Source organism: Mobula hypostoma, chromosome 11 (genome assembly GCF_963921235.1).
Source record: "Mobula hypostoma chromosome 11, sMobHyp1.1, whole genome shotgun sequence".
In the NCBI taxonomy this organism is placed as follows: domain Eukaryota; kingdom Metazoa; phylum Chordata; class Chondrichthyes; order Myliobatiformes; family Myliobatidae; genus Mobula; species Mobula hypostoma.
Window position 1 is genome coordinate 115,966,385 of NC_086107.1, and position 15,268 is coordinate 115,981,652.

Here is a 15,268-nt window from a genome sequence, read left to right on the forward strand (position 1 = left end):
GATGGAGAGGAGGGAGGAGGTGGGAGGGTGAGGGAGACAGAGGGGTAAGGAGGGGAGGGCAGAGATATGAAAGTCTTCCCAGTCCCAAGAACAAACTAGACAGCCAGAGAAATGATGTATCCCCACCCCTCCCAACAAGAGGTGGGACCAAACCCCTATCACCCTCAATTCCCCTCATACCTACAGTTCATTGAGAGTGGATAGTCTGTTATCTTCTTCTCCACCCCGTCCCCCTGCCTTCCATCCCCACATCTCTCCTCACCTCCCTCCCATCTCCATCACATCCCTCTGTCAGTTTTCTTCCTGGTCATCCCCCTCTCTCCAGCAATCCCTCCCCATCCCTGTCTCCAGTGATGAGTTTCTCCCCACAACTGCATGCGATAAACCAGAGACAGGGGAGGGGAGAGAGGGATAGGGGAGGGGAGGGGAGGGATGGGGAGGGGAGGGGAGAGAGGGATAGGGGAGGGGAGGGGAGGGATGGGGAGGGGAGGGGAGGGATGGGGGAGGGGAGGGATGGGGAGGGGAGGGATGGGGAGGGGAGGGGAGGGATGGGGGAGGGGAGGGGAGAGAGGGACGAGGGAGGGGAGGGGAGAGAGAGAGACTGGGGGGAGAGAGAGACATGGGGAGGGGAGGGGAGAGAGGGATGGGGAGGGGAGGGGAGAGAGGGATGAGGGAGAGGAGGGGAGAGAGGGATGGGGAGGGGAGAGAGAGAGATGGGGGAGGGGAGGGAGAGAGGGATGGAGAGGGGAGGGGAGGGGAGAGAGGGATGGGGAGGGGAGAGAGAGATGGGGGAGGGGAGGGAGAGAGGGACGGGGGAGGGGAGAGGGAGAGATGGGGAGGGAGAGAGAGATGGGGAGGGGAGGGAGAGAGATGGGGAGGGGAGGGAGAGAGATAGGGGAGGGAGATGGGGAGGGGAGGGAGAGAGATAGGGGAGGGAGATGGGGAGGGGAGGGAGAGAGATAGGGGAGGGAGAGGGGGAGGGGAGGGAGAGAGAGAGAGACGGGGAGGGGAGGGAGGGAGAGAGAGACGGGGGAGGGGAGGGGAGGGAGAGAGAGACAGGGAGGGGAGGGAGAGAGAGATGGGGGAGGGGAGGGGAGAGAGAGATGGGGGAGGGGAGGGAGAGATGGGGGAGGGGAGGGAGAGAGAGATGGGGGAGGGGAGGGAGAGAGAGATGGGGAGGGGAGGGGAGAGAGGGATGGGGAGGGGAGGGGAGAGAGGGATGGGGAGGGGAGGGGAGAGAGGGATGGGGAGGGGAGGGGAGAGAGGGAGGGGAGGGGAGAGAGGGATGGGGAGGGGAGGTGAGAGAGGGATGGGGAGGGGAGAGAGAGAGAGAGATGGGGGAGGGGAGGGGATGGAGAGAGGGACGGGGGAGGGGAGGGGGAGAGATGGGGAGGGAGAGAGAGATGGGGGAGGGGAGGGAGAGAGATGGGGGAGGGGAGGGAGAGAGATGGAGGGGAGGGAGAGAGATGGAGGAGGGGAGGGGAGGGAGAGAGATGGGGGAGGGGAGGGAGAGAGATGGGGAGGGGAGGGAGAGAGATGGGGAGGGGAGGGAGAGAGATGGGGAGGGGAGGGAGAGAGGTGGGGGAGGGGAGGGAGAGAGGTGGGGGAGGGGAGGGAGAGAGAGAGAGACGGGGAGAGGGAGGGAGAGAGACGGGGAGAGGGAGGGAGAGAGAGACGGGGAGGGGGAGGGAGAGAGAGACGGGGGAGGGGAGGGAGGGAGAGACGGGGAGGGGAGGGAGGGAGAGACGGGGAGGGGAGAGAGAGAGACGGGGAGGGGAGAGAGAGAGACGGGGAGGGGAGGGAGAGAGATGGGGGAGGGGAGGAAGAGAGAGATGGGGGAGGGGAGGAAGAGAGAGATGGGGAGGGGAGGGAGAGATGGGGGAGGGGAGGGAGAGGAGGGGAGGGAGAGGGAGATGGGGGAGGGGAGGGAGAGAGAGATGGGGAGGGGAGGGAGAGAGAGATGGGGAGGGAGAGAGATGGGGAGGGGAGGGAGAGAGATGGGGGAGGGGAGGGAGAGAGAGATGGGGAGGGAGAGAGATGGGGAGGGGAGGGAGAGAGAGATGGGGAGGGGAGGGAGAGAGAGATGGGGGAGGGGAGGGAGAGAGATGGGGGAGGGGAGGGAGAGAGAGATGGGGAGGGGAGGGAGATGAGATGGGGGAGGGGAGGGAGAGAGAGATGGTGGAGGGGAGGGAGAGAGAGATGGGGAGGGGAGGGAGAGAGATGGGGAGGGGAGGGGGAGAGAGATGGGGAGGGGAGGGAGAGAGAGATGGGGAGGGAGAGAGATGGGGAGGGGAGGGAGAGAGAGATGGGGGAGGGGAGGGAGAGAGATGGGGGAGGGGAGGGAGAGAGAGATGGGGAGGGAGAGAGATGGGGAGGGGAGGGGAGGGGGAGAGAGATGGGGAGGGGAGGGAGATGAGATGGGGGAGGGGAGGGAGAGAGAGATGGGGAGGGAGAGAGATGGGGAGGGGAGGGAGAGAGAGATGGGGAGGGAGAGAGATGGGGAGGGAGAGAGATGGGGAGGGAGGGGGAGAGAGATGGGGAGGGGAGGGAGATGAGATGGGGAGGGGAGGGAGAGAGAGATGGGGAGGGGAGGGAGAGAGAGATGGGGAGGGGAGGGAGAGAGAGATGGGGAGGGAGAGAGATGGGGAGGGGAGGGAGAGAGAGATGGGGAGGGGAGGGAGAGAGAGATGGGGAGGGGAGGGAGAGAGATGGGGGAGGGGAGGGAGAGAGATGGGGGAGGGGAGGGAGAGAGAGATGGGGGAGGGGAGGGAGAGAGAGATGGGGAGGGGAGGGAGAGAGAGATGGGGAGGGAGAGAGATGGGGAGGGGAGGGAGAGAGAGATGGGGAGGGAGAGAGATGGGGAGGGGAGGGGGAGAGAGATGGGGAGGGGAGGGAGATGAGATGGGGAGGGGAGAGAGAGAGAGATGGGGGAGGGGAGGGAGAGAGAGATGGGGAGGGGAGGGAGAGAGAGATGGGGAGGGGAGTGAGAGAGAGATGGGGAGGGAGAGAGATGGGGAGGGGAGGGAGAGAGAGATGGGGAGGGGAGGGAGAGAGAGATGGGGAGGGGAGGGAGAGAGAGATGGGGAGGGGAGGGAGAGAGATGGGGGAGGGGAGGGAGAGAGATGGGGGAGGGGAGGGAGAGAGAGATGGGGGAGGGGAGGGAGAGAGATGGGGAGGGGAGGGAGAGAGAGATGGGGAGGGGAGGGACAGAGAGATGGGGAGGGGAGGGACAGAGAGATGGGGAGGGGAGGGACAGAGAGATGGGGAGGGGAGGGAGAGACTTTACTGAGGCAGCAACTCCAAATCAGTGGCTGAAGTCTCACAGGTCGAGACCCTTTCTCACAGATTCCTGTGAAGCAACACTAGTCACCGAGCTCCAGGCAGAATCTGCTCCACCCTCTGCCTTCTGTGGAGAAGCTGTGCACAATTCCGAATGCACGTAGCGGAGTTTCCCTGCATGCCATCCCTCCTGACGTTCTGAATGAGTGTGATAGGTCAGCTGGTTGACTGGTGTGATAGCATCAGTAACACCAAGGCATTGATTGTGGACTTGGGGGAACGGGGGACAGTGGGCAGTGGTGGAAAGGATAACCAACTTCGGTCTCCTGGCTGTCAGCATCTGAGGATGCCATCGTGAAGGAGGTGAGCCAGTGGCTCTACATTTGGAGTCGGAGGTGGTTTGCTGGGTCACAAGTTTCTACAGATGAGAACATTCTGACTGGTTGCAACACCGTCTGGTCTGGAGTTGTCAATGCACAGCATTGCCAGAGGCTGCAAAAGGGCAGAAGATTCAGCCAGCTCCATCACGGGCACATCTCTCCCCACCATCCAGGAAATCTTCACCAGGCAGTGTCCATTAAAGACCCTCACCACCCGGGACACGTCCTCTCATTACTACGGTCACGAAGGAGGAACAGGAACAGCTTCCTCCCCTCCGCCACAGATTTCCGAACAGACATTGAACCACGAACAGCACCTCGTTTGCACCATTTCTTTATTGATTGTAACTTACAGTATTGTGTTTGTATTGCACTGTACTGCTGCACAAGACAACTAATTTCACAGCACGTTAGTGATATTAAACCAGATTCTGAGTGTGTCCCCCTTCCTCATCCATTCCACCATCTCCAGAGGACCCAGGTTCCCTAAAATTGGGGTCACGGGTAGACAGGGCGAAGAAGATGATGTTTGACACCCTGGCCAGCATCGGCCAGGGCACCGAGTACAGGGCTGGCATCGGCCAGGGCACCGAGTACAGGGGCTGGCATCGGCCAGGGCACCGAGTACAGGGGCTGGCATCGGCCAGGGCACCGAGTACAGGGGCTGGCACATTATGTAGCAGTTGTACAAGATGTTGGTGAGACTGCACTTGGGAGTCCGGATGAAGGGGCTTCCATAGGTGCTGCCCCCTGCTGAGCTGCTCCAGCAGTTTGTGTGTGTCGCCTGGGAGTATTGCCTTCACTTTTGGCAACTCTGCTACGGGAAAGATGCTGTGAAGCTGGAAAGAGTGCGGGGGAGATTGACGAGGGTGCTGCCAGGACTCGAGGGACTGAGTTATGGAGATCGGTGGGTAGGCTGGGACGTTACTCCCTGGAGTGTAGGAGACTGAGCGGTGACCTTACAGAGGTGAATAAAACCACGAGGGGCACAGATAGGGTAAAAGTGCACAGTCTTTCCCCCCAGGGTTGGGGAATCAAGAACCAGAGGGTACAGGTTTGAAATGAGGGGGGAAAGATTTAATAAGGCCGCTTGGGCAGCTTTTTCACCCACCAGCAGACAGACCGAGCTGCCAGAGGAAGTGTCTGAGGCAGGTTCATTAACAACATTGAAAAGGCACAGGCAGGAAGGGTTAAGACAGACATGGGCGAAATGGGACTGGATTTAGGCAGGCCGTGCTGTGACTGCAAGACTAAAGCCCACCCATGAGCAGTCCCTGTGTAACCAGCCCGCAGAATGGGGTAGAGCAGACATGGGGGGAGGAGGGGAGCCAGCCAGAGGGGTTCGTGGGCAGTGTGTGTGTCAGCCAAGTTGGCACAGCCAGTTGTGGAAGGGGAGAGCGACTGCACCCGAAATGGCGATTCCCATCGTGTCCGCGATGCTGGCCGCTCCCATCGCAAATTCTCGCTCCCGGTCACTAGTCTGGGGGAGAGAGAGGGTGTGAAAGAAAGGGTTAGAGGAGATACACTGAATGGAAACACACAAACTGCCCTGGGAGAGCCACAGGAACCCTGGTTCACTCTCTCCTCTCTCAGAACAAACTCCCCCTCACATACTGAACGACGTCGCCGACGTTCAGAGGACAAAGCTGGAGGTTGAAGAGTCAAGTCCAGAGGGACAGGTTCGAAGCTCGAAGCCCCTGGATCTGTGTGCACAGAGGGGAATTAAGGGCCATGGGGAAGAGGCAGGGAGGTGGAGACGAGTCCATGGTCGGATCAGCCATGATCGTATTGAATGGCGTGGCAGGCTCGAAGGGCCGGATGGCCGACTCCTGCTCCGGCATCTTCTGTCTTTATGCGTGCTCGGTAGCTGAAGGCCTGGTGTCTGAGAGTCCAGGCCGGGGGCTGGAGGCTCGGTTCCTGACCTCTCAGGGTCTGGAGTAATGGAGGCCTGTCCTGAAGCTCTGCGGGTGTGAGGGTAGGAAAAGGGAATCTATTAATGTGTTTTATTTTACTGCTGTTCTGTTGTTTCTGCTGTTCTGTTGTTCTATGGAAGCTATGGGCACGCGATGTGGCCACCGGAATGTGCGACTCGCCTCTCTCTCTAACCCAGGTGACACTGGGCAGCGATGGGGAGATGGAAATGGCTGATTTACCCCTCTCTCTCTATCCCAAAAAACTGCTGGGGTTTTCCTCCACACCGTCTCCAACACCAACACCTCCTCCGTTCCTGGGGAGACTCACCTCCTCAGAGATGTTGTTGAAGGTGTTCACATACCCTGCTCCTCCAAGCAGACCTTCGTACAGGATAATGGCGAACACAATCCAGATCGTCGGCAGATATGAAAACCAAACCACGGAGAGCAGGAAAAACAAATTCACAAACTGAGAAAGAGAACAAGTTAACGGTTATATACAGAATGAAACTCCCTCCACAGCGTCCCATCACACACTCCCAGGGTCAGACAGAGTGAATCTCCCTCCACACCGTCCCATCACACACTCCCGGGATCAGACACAGAGTGAATCTCCCTCCACACCGTCCCATCACACACTCCCGGGGTCAGACACAGAGTGAAACTCCCTCCACACCGTCCCATCACACACTCCCGGGGTCAGACACAGAGTGAATCTCCCTCCACACCGTCCCATCACACACTCCCGGGGTCAGACACAGAGTGAATCTCCCTCCACACCGTCCCATCACACACTCCCGGGGTCAGACAGAGAGTGAATCTCCCTCCACACCGTCCCATCACACACTCCCGGGGTCAGACACAGAGTGAATCTCCCTCCACACCGTCCCATCACACACTCCCGGGGTCAGACAGAGTGAATCTCCCTCCACACCGTCCCATCACACACTCCCGGGATCAGACACAGAGTGAATCTCCCTCCACACCGTCCCATCACACACTCCCGGGGTCAGACACAGAGTGAATCTCCCTCCACACCGTCCCATCACACACTCCCGGGGTCAGACACAGAGTGAAGTTCCCCGCATCACCCACCACTGTCTGCGGCCTCCATCCTATCACATAAGGATGAGAATACCTGCAAGACTGCGGGAATCCAGATACGATGAATCCGAAAGCATTTTGCAGATGATCTTGATGCAAACACACCAGCCTGGTATATTGTCTGATACCTGTGGCGGGGTGAGGGAGATCAGTGACAGAGAGACAGGGGGAGGGAGAGGGTGGGACAGAGAGAGAAAGAGAACAAAAGGGAGAGAGAGAGAGACACACACACACACACAGAGCCAGAGATTTGAGTGGTGAGGAGAGCTCCTGGAAGAGGTGGATGGATAAAGCAAGAGAGAGGAGAGTAGAGCCAGTGAGAGATTTCAGACAAGGTGGGGATGGTAAAGATCCGGGGGGGAAGGGTGGGAGGACGTGGGGGGGGAGAGAGGAGGGGGTGGAGAGAGGAGGGGGGGAGAGAGGAGGGGGGAGAGAGGAGGGGGAGAGAGAGGGGAGAGAGGAGGGGGGAGAGAGGAGGGGGAGGGAGGAGGGGGGAGAGAGGAGGGGGAGAGAGGGGGGAGGAGGAGGGGGGAGAGAGGAGGGGGGAGAGGGGGGGGAGAGGAGGGGGAGAGAGGAGGGGGGAGAGAGGAGGGGGAGAGAGGAGGGGGAGAGAGGGAGAGAGAGGGGGAGGAGGGAGGGGGGGAGGGGGAGGAGGAGGGGGAGAGAGGGGGGGGAGAGAGGAGGGGGAGGGAGGGAGAGAGGAGGGGGGAGAGGGAGGGGGGGGGGGGAGAGGAGGGGAGAGAGGGGGGAGAGAGGAGGGGGGGAGGAGGGGGGAGAGGGGGGGGGAGAGGAGGGGGAGGAGGGGAGAGGAGAGGGGGGAGGGAGAGAGGGGGGGAGAGAGGAGGGGGAGAGAGGAGGGGGAGAGAGGAGGGGGGAGAGAGGAGGGGGAGAGAGGGGGAGAGAGGGGGGGAGAGAGGAGGGGGGAGAGAGGAGGGGGGAGGAGGGAGGGGGGGGAGGGAGGGGAGAGGAGGGGGGGAGAGGAGGGGGGAGAGGAGGGGGGGGAGAGGAGGGGGGGAGAGAGGAGGGGGGAGAGAGGAGGGGGGAGAGAGGAGGGGGGGAGAGAGGAGGGGGGAGAGAGGAGGGGGAGGGAGGAGGGGGAGAGAGGAGGGGGGGGAGAGAGGAGGGGGGGAGAGAGGAGGGGGGGAGAGAGGAGGGGGGGAGAGAGGAGGGGGGGGAGAGAGGAGGGGGGGAGAGAGGAGGGGGGGAGAGAGGAGGGTGGAGAGAGGAGGGTGGAGAGAGGAGGGTGGGGGAGAGGAAGGGTGGGGGAGAGAGGAAGGGTGGGAGAGAGGAAGGGGGAGAGAGAGGAAGGGGGAGAGAGAGGAAGGGGGAGAGAGAGGAAGGGGAGAGAGAGGAAGGGGGAGAGAGAGGAAGGGGGAGAGAGAGGAAGTGGGGAGAGAGGAAGTGGGGAGAGAGGAAGTGGGGAGAGAGGAAGGGGGAGAGAGGAGGAGGGGGGAAGGGGGGAGAGAGGAGGAGGGGGGAAGGGGGGAGAGAGGAGGAGGGGGGAAGGGGGGAGAGAGGAGGAGGGGGAAGGGGGAGAGAGGAGGAGGGGGGAGAGGAGGAGGGGGAAGGGGGGAGAGAGGAGGAGGGGGGGAGAGAGGAGGAGGGGGAAGGGGGAAGGGGGAGAGAGGAGGAGGGGGAAGGGGGAAGGGGGAAGAGGGGGGGAGAGAGGAGGGGGGAGAGAGGAGGAGGGGGGAAGGGGGGAAGAGAGAGGAGGGGGGAAGGGGGGAGAGAGGAGGGGGGAAGGGGGGGAGAGGAGGAGGGGGAAGGGGGGAGAGAGGAGGAGGGGAAGGGGGGAGAGAGGAGGAGGGGGGAAGGGGGGAGAGAGGAGGAGGGGGAAGGGGGGAGAGAGGAGGAGGGGGGGAGAGGAGGAGGGGGAAGGGGGGAGAGAGGAGGAGGGGGGGAGAGAGGAGGAGGGGGAAGGGGGAAGGGGGAGAGAGGAGGAGGGGGAAGGGGGAAGGGGGAAGAGGGGGGGAGAGAGGAGGGGGGAGAGAGGAGGAGGGGGAAGGGGGAAGGGGGGGAGAGAGGAGGAGGGGGGAAGGGGGGAAGAGAGAGGAGGGGGGAAGGGGGGAGAGAGGAGGGGGGAAGGGGGGGGAGAGGAGGAGGGGGAAGGGGGGAGAGAGGAGGAGGGGAAGGGGGGAGAGAGGAGGAGGGGGGAGGGGGGAGAGAGGAGGAGGGGGGAGGGGGGAGAGAGGAGGAGGGGGAAGGGGGAAGGGGGAGAGAGGAGGAGGGGGAAGGGGGAAGAGGGAGAGAGGAGGAGGGGGAAGGGGGAAGAGGGGGGAGAGAGGAGGAGGGGGAAGGGGGAAGAGGGGGAGAGAGGAGGGGGGAGAGAGGAGGAGGGGGAAGGGGGAAGGGGGGAGAGAGGAGGAGGGGGGAAGGGGGAAGAGGGGGGAGAGAGGAGGGGGGAAGGGGGAGAGAGGAGGGGGGAAGGGGGGAGAGGAGGGGGGAAGGGGGGAGAGCGGGGGGAAGGGGGGAAGAGGAGGGGGAAGGGAAGGGGGGAGAGAGGAGGGGGGAGAGAGGAGGGGGGAGAGAGGAGGGGGAGAGAGGGGGGAGAGAGGAGGGGAGAGAGGGGGGGAGAGAGGAGGGGGAGAGGGAGGGGGAGAGAGGAGGGGGAGAGAGAGGGGGGAGAGAGGAGGGGGGAGAGAGGAGGGGGGGAGAGGAGGGGAGAGGGAGGGGGGGAGGGAGGAGGGGGGGGAGAGAGGAGGGGGGGAGAGAGGAGGGGGGAGAGAGGAGGGGGGAGAGAGGAGGGGGGGAGAGAGGAGGGGGGAGAGAGGAGGGGGAGAGAGGGGGGGAGAGAGGGGAGGGAGGAGAGGGGGGGAGAGAGGAGGGGGGGAGAGAGGAGGGGGGAGAGAGGAGGGTGGGAGAGAGGAGGGTGGGAGAGAGGAGGGTGGGAGAGAGGAAGGGTGGGAGAGAGGAGGGTGGGGGAGAGGAAGGGTGGGGGAGAGAGGAAGGGTGGGAGAGAGGAAGGGGGAGAGAGAGGAAGGGGGAGAGAGAGGAAGGGGGAGAGAGAGGAAGGGGGAGAGAGAGGAAGGGGGAGAGAGAGGAAGGGGGAGAGAGAGGAAGGGGGAGAGAGGGGAAGTGGGGAGAGAGGAAGTGGGGAGAGAGGAAGTGGGGAGAGAGGAAGTGGGGAGAGAGGAAGTGGGGAGAGAGGAAGGGGGAGAGAGGAGGAGGGGGGAAGGGGGGAGAGAGGAGGAGGGGGGAAGGGGGAGAGAGGAGGAGGGGGGAAGGGGGGAGAGAGGAGGAGGGGGAAGGGGGAGAGAGGAGGAGGGGGGAGAGGAGGAGGGGGAAGGGGGGAGAGAGGAGGAGGGGGGGAGAGAGGAGGAGGGGGAAGGGGGAAGGGGGAGAGAGGAGGAGGGGGAAGGGGGAAGGGGGAAGAGGGGAGAGAGGAGGGGGGAGAGAGGAGGGGGAGAGAGGAGGAGGGGGGAAGGGGGGAAGAGAGAGGAGGGGGGAAGGGGGGAGAGAGGAGGGGGGAAGGGGGGGAGAGGAGGAGGGGGAAGGGGGGAGAGAGGAGGAGGGGAAGGGGGGAGAGAGGAGGAGGGGGGAAGGGGGGAGAGAGGAGGAGGGGGAAGGGGGGAGAGAGGAGGAGGGGGGAGAGGAGGAGGGGGAAGGGGGGAGAGAGGAGGAGGGGGGAGAGAGGAGGAGGGGGAAGGGGGAAGGGGGAGAGAGGAGGAGGGGGAAGGGGGAAGGGGGAAGAGGGGGGAGAGAGGAGGGGGAGAGAGGAGGAGGGGGAAGGGGGAAGGGGGGAGAGAGGAGGAGGGGGGAAGGGGGGAAGAGAGAGGAGGGGGGAAGGGGGGAGAGAGGAGGGGGGAAGGGGGGGGAGAGGAGGAGGGGGAAGGGGGGAGAGAGGAGGAGGGGAAGGGGGGAGAGAGGAGGAGGGGGGAGGGGGGAGAGAGGAGGAGGGGGGAGGGGGGAGAGAGGAGGAGGGGGGAGGGGGAGAGAGGAGGAGGGGGAAGGGGGAAGGGGGAGAGAGGAGGAGGGGGAAGGGGGAAGAGGGAGAGAGGAGGAGGGGGAAGGGGGAAGAGGGGGGAGAGAGGAGGAGGGGGAAGGGGGAAGAGGGGGAGAGAGAGGAGGAGGGGGAAGGGGGAAGAGGGGGGGAGAGAGGAGGGGGGAGAGAGGAGGAGGGGGAAGGGGGAAGGGGGGGAGAGAGGAGGAGGGGGGAAGGGGGGAAGAGGGGGGGAGAGAGGAGGGGGGAAGGGGGAGAGAGGAGGGGGGAAGGGGGGAGAGGAGGGGGGAAGGGGGGAGAGGAGGGGGGAAGGGGGGAAGAGGAGGGGGGAAGGGGGGGAAGAGGAGGGGGGAAGGGGGGGAAGAGGAGGGGGGAAGGGGGGGAAGAGGAGGGGGGAAGGGGGGAAGAGGGGGAGAGAGGAGGAGGGGGAAGGGGGAAGAGGGGGGAGGCCTGGGGGGGAAGAGGGGGGTGGGGGAGAGGAGGAGGGGGGAAGAGGGGGGTGGGGGAGAGGAGGAGGGGGAAGAGGGGGGGTGGGGGAGAGGAGGAGGAGGGGAGAGGAGCAGGGGGGGAGAGGAGGAGGGAGGGGGGAGAGGAGGAGGGAGGGGGGAGAGGAGGAGGGAGGGGGGAGAGGAGGAGGGAGGGGGGAGAGGAGGAGGGGGGGGGAGAGGAGGAGGGGGGGAGAGGAGGAGGAGGGGGAGAGGAGGAGGAGGGGGGGAGAGGAGGAGGAGGGGGAGAGGAGGAGGAGGGGGGAGAGGAGGAGGAGGGGGAGAGGAGGAGGAGGGGGAGAGGAGGAGGAGGGGAGGAGGAGGAGGGGGGGAGATGACGTGGGGAGGAGGGGGGGAGATGACGTGGGGAGGAGGGGGAGAGATGACGTGGGGAGGAGGGGGGGAGATGACGTGGGGAGGAGGGGGGGAGATGACGTGGGGAGGAGGGGGGGAGATGACGTGGGGAGGAGGGGGGGAGATGACGTGGGGAGGGGGGGAGATGACGTGGGGAGGGGGGAGATGACGGGGGGAGGGGGAGATGACGTGGGGAGGGGGGGAGATGACGTGGGGAGGGGGGGAGATGACGTGGGGAGGGGGGGAGATGACGTGGGGGGGAGGGGGGGAGATGACGTGGGGGGGAGGGGGGGAGATGACGTGGGGGGGAGGGGGGAGATGACGTGGGGGGGAGGGGGGAGATGACGTGGGGGAGGGGGGGAGATGACGTGGGGGGGAGGGGGGGAGATGACGTGGGGAGGAGGGGGGGAGATGACGTGGGGAGGAGGGGGGGAGATGACGTGGGGAGGAGGGGGGGAGATGACGTGGGGAGGAGGGGGGAGATGACGTGGGGAGGAGGGGGGGAGATGACGTGGGGAGGAGGGGGGGAGATGACGTGGGGAGGAGGGGGGGAGATGACGTGGGGAGGAGGGGGGAGATGACGTGGGGAGGAGGGGGGGAGATGACGTGGGGAGGAGGGGGGGAGATGACGTGGGGAGGAGGGGGGGAGATGACGTGGGGAGGAGGGGGGGAGATGACGTGAGGAGGGGGGGAGATGACGTGAGGAGGAGGGGGGAGATGACGTGAGGAGGAGGGGGGGAGATGACGTGAGGAGGAGGGGGGGAGATGACGTGGGGAGGAGGGGGGGAGATGACGTGAGGAGGAGGGGGGGAGATGACGTGGGGAGGAGGGGGGAGATGACGTGGGGAGGAGGGGGGAGATGACGTGGGGAGGGGGGGAGATGACGTGGGGAGGGGGGGAGATGACGTGGGGAGGGGGGGAGATGACGTGGGGAGGAGGGGGGAGATGACATGGGGAGGGGGGGAGATGACATGGGGAGGGGGGGAGATGACATGGGGAGGGGGGGAGATGACGTGGGGGGGAGGGGGGGAGATGACGTGGGGGGGAGGGGGGGAGATGACGTGGGGAGGAGGGGGGGAGATGACGTGAGGAGGAGGGGGGGAGATGACGTGGGGAGGAGGGGGGGAGATGACGTGGGGAGGAGGGGGGGAGATGACGTGGGGAGGAGGGGGGGAGATGACGTGGGGAGGAGGGGGGGAGATGACGTGAGGAGGGGGGGAGATGACGTGAGGAGGAGGGGGGAGATGACGTGAGGAGGAGGGGGGGAGATGACGTGGGGAGGAGGGGGGGAGATGACGTGAGGAGGAGGGGGGGAGATGACGTGAGGAGGAGGGGGGGAGATGACGTGAGGAGGAGGGGGGGAGATGACGTGGGGAGGGGGGGAGATGACGTGGGGAGGAGGGGGGAGATGACATGGGGAGGGGGGGAGATGACATGGGGAGGGGGGGAGATGACGTGGGGAGGGGGGGAGATGACGTGGGGAGGGGGGGAGATGACGTGGGGAGGGGGGGAGATGACGTGGGGAGGGGGGGAGATGACGTGGGGAGGGGGGGAGATGACGTGGGGAGGAGGCTGGGGGTAACGATGAGGTCCGAGGCAACACTCACCACCTGTACTGGGCGCTGTGACCCAGGAAGCAGGTCGGGAAATACAGGAGTTCAAACTGGCAAGGTGGGAGAGACACGGTTAGTGTGGAGACAAACCTCAACCCTCACACTCTTCTCTCACCCCACCCTCGTTACTCACCCTTCTCCGTACTGTCCTCACACCCCCCCCGTACCTGACTTATTCACTGTCGCTTTTGCTGCCCACTGTCCCCTCCCTCCTCCCCCTGTCCCCACCCCTCCCTTCATACCTCACCCCCACTGTCCCCACCCCTACCTTCATACCTCACCCCCTCTGTCCCCACCCCTCCCTTCAAACCTCACCCCCACTGTCCCCACCCATCCCTTCATACCTCACCCCCTCTGTCCCCACCCCTCCCTTCATATCTCACCCTGTCCCCTCCCTTCCAGCCCCTGTTCCCACCCATCCCTTTATACCTCACCCCCTCTGTCCCCACCCCTCCCTTCATACCTCACCCCGTCCCCTCCCTTCCAGCCCCTGTCCCCACCCATCCCTTTATACCTCACCCCCTCTGTCCCCACCCCTCCCTTCATACCTCACCCCGTCCCCTCCTTTCCAGCCCCTGTCCCCACCCATCCCTTCATACCTCACCCCCTCTGTCCCCACCTCTCCCTTCATACCTCACCCCGTCCCCTCCTTTCCAGCCCCTGTTCCCACCCATCCCTTCATACCTCACCCCGTCCCCTCCCTTCCAGCCCCTGTCCCCACCCATCCCTTCATACCTCACCCCCTCTGTCCCCACCCCTCCCTTCATACCTCACCCCCTCTGTCCCCACCCCTCCCTTCATACCTTACCCCGTCCCCTCCCTTCCAGCCCCTGTCTCCACCCATCCCTTCATACCTCACCCCGTCCCCTCCCTTCCAGCCCCTGTCCCCACCCATCCCTTCATACCTCACCCCCTGTCCCCACCCCTCCCTTCATACCTCACCCTGTCCCCTCCCTTCCAGCCCCTGTCCCCACCCATCCCTTCATACCTCACCCCCTCTGTCCCCACCCCTCCCTTCATACCTCACCCCGTCCCCTCCCTTCCAGCCCCTGTCCCCACCCATCCCTTCATACCTCACCCCCTCTGTCCCCACCCCTCCCTTCATACCTCACCCCGTGCCCTCCCTTCCAGCCCCTGTCCCCACCCATCCCTTCATACCTCACCCCCTCTGTCCCCACCCCTCCCTTCATACCTCACCCCGTCCCCTCCTTTCCAGCCCCTGTCCCCACCCTAACCTTCATACCTCACCCCCTGTCCCCACCCCTCCCTTCATACCTCACCCCGTCCCCTCCCTTCCAGCCCCTGTCCCCACCCATCCCTTCATACCTCACCCCCTCTGTCCCCACCCCTCCCTTCATACCTCACCCCGTCCCCTCCCTTCCAGCCCCTGTCCCCACCCATCCCTTCATACCTCACCCCCTCTGTCCCCACCCCTCCCTTCATACCTCACCCCGTCCCCTCCCTTCCAGCCCCTGTCCCCACCCATCCCTTCATACCTCACCCCGTCCCCTCCCTTCATACCTCACCCCTCTGTCCCCACCCCTCCCTTCATACCTCACCCCATCCCCTCCCTTCTTCCCCCTGTCCCCACCCCTCCCTTCATACCTCACCCCCTCTGTCCCCAGCCTTCTCCGACTTCCCACCATTCCCCATTGCTGCCATTCCCCCCCACAGCACTCACCTTTCCCTCCCTTCACTGTCTGCACCGTCCCCACCCTTCCCTACGTAGCCACAGCTCCCCCTCTCCCTCACCCCGTCCATCCACTCCTCCTCCCCTCACTCCTGATACTCACCAAGCCCTGGTTAATGAAATACTCGGCAAAGTAAATGAGTGACAAAGGAACCGTGTACTTCAGAAACCGCTGTGGAAAAAATGTCACCATCAGTCCAGAGAGCTGCCAATACAGACGGTTCCCTCACCCTCAACCCCCAGCCCCAGTCTGTAGCCAGTGTGAGCATCGAGAGCCCCCGGGACAGGTACCACACACACACACACTCCTCCCACTAACTCACTCCCCCCCCCCCGCGTCTGTAGCCAGTGTGAGCATCGAGAGCCCCCGGGACAGGTACCACACCGTACCTGAATTATTTGCATCTTGTTGCTGAAATTCAGGTGTGACTCCATGGATCCTGTAGGAATGAATTCCATCCGTCAGTAAAATGCCGCCATTGGCGGGCGGTCAGAGCGAGGGACAGCAGG

The 15,268-nt window shown here is 64.3% G+C and overlaps 1 protein-coding gene across 8 annotated transcripts in view; it reads right to left on the reverse strand.

Moving 5' to 3' along the window:
• Positions 1 to 3,985: 3,985 nt before the first annotated feature.
• cln3 (CLN3 lysosomal/endosomal transmembrane protein, battenin) overlaps positions 3,986 to 15,268 on the reverse strand; it is a 33,058-nt gene continuing 21,775 nt past the window's right edge. For all 8 annotated transcript variants that reach the window (XM_063063041.1, XM_063063040.1, XM_063063035.1 and 5 more), the window contains 6 exons: positions 15,149 to 15,198; positions 14,862 to 14,930; positions 13,063 to 13,118; positions 6,711 to 6,804; positions 5,901 to 6,041; positions 3,986 to 5,139 (listed from right to left, as the gene is read on the reverse strand). In XM_063063041.1, the coding sequence (XP_062919111.1) occupies positions 5,020 to 5,139; positions 5,901 to 6,041; positions 6,711 to 6,804; positions 13,063 to 13,118; positions 14,862 to 14,930; positions 15,149 to 15,198 (530 nt within the window). In that variant the 3' untranslated portion in view covers positions 3,986 to 5,019. The remainder of the gene's footprint in view (positions 5,140 to 5,900; positions 6,042 to 6,710; positions 6,805 to 13,062; positions 13,119 to 14,861; positions 14,931 to 15,148; positions 15,199 to 15,268) is intronic.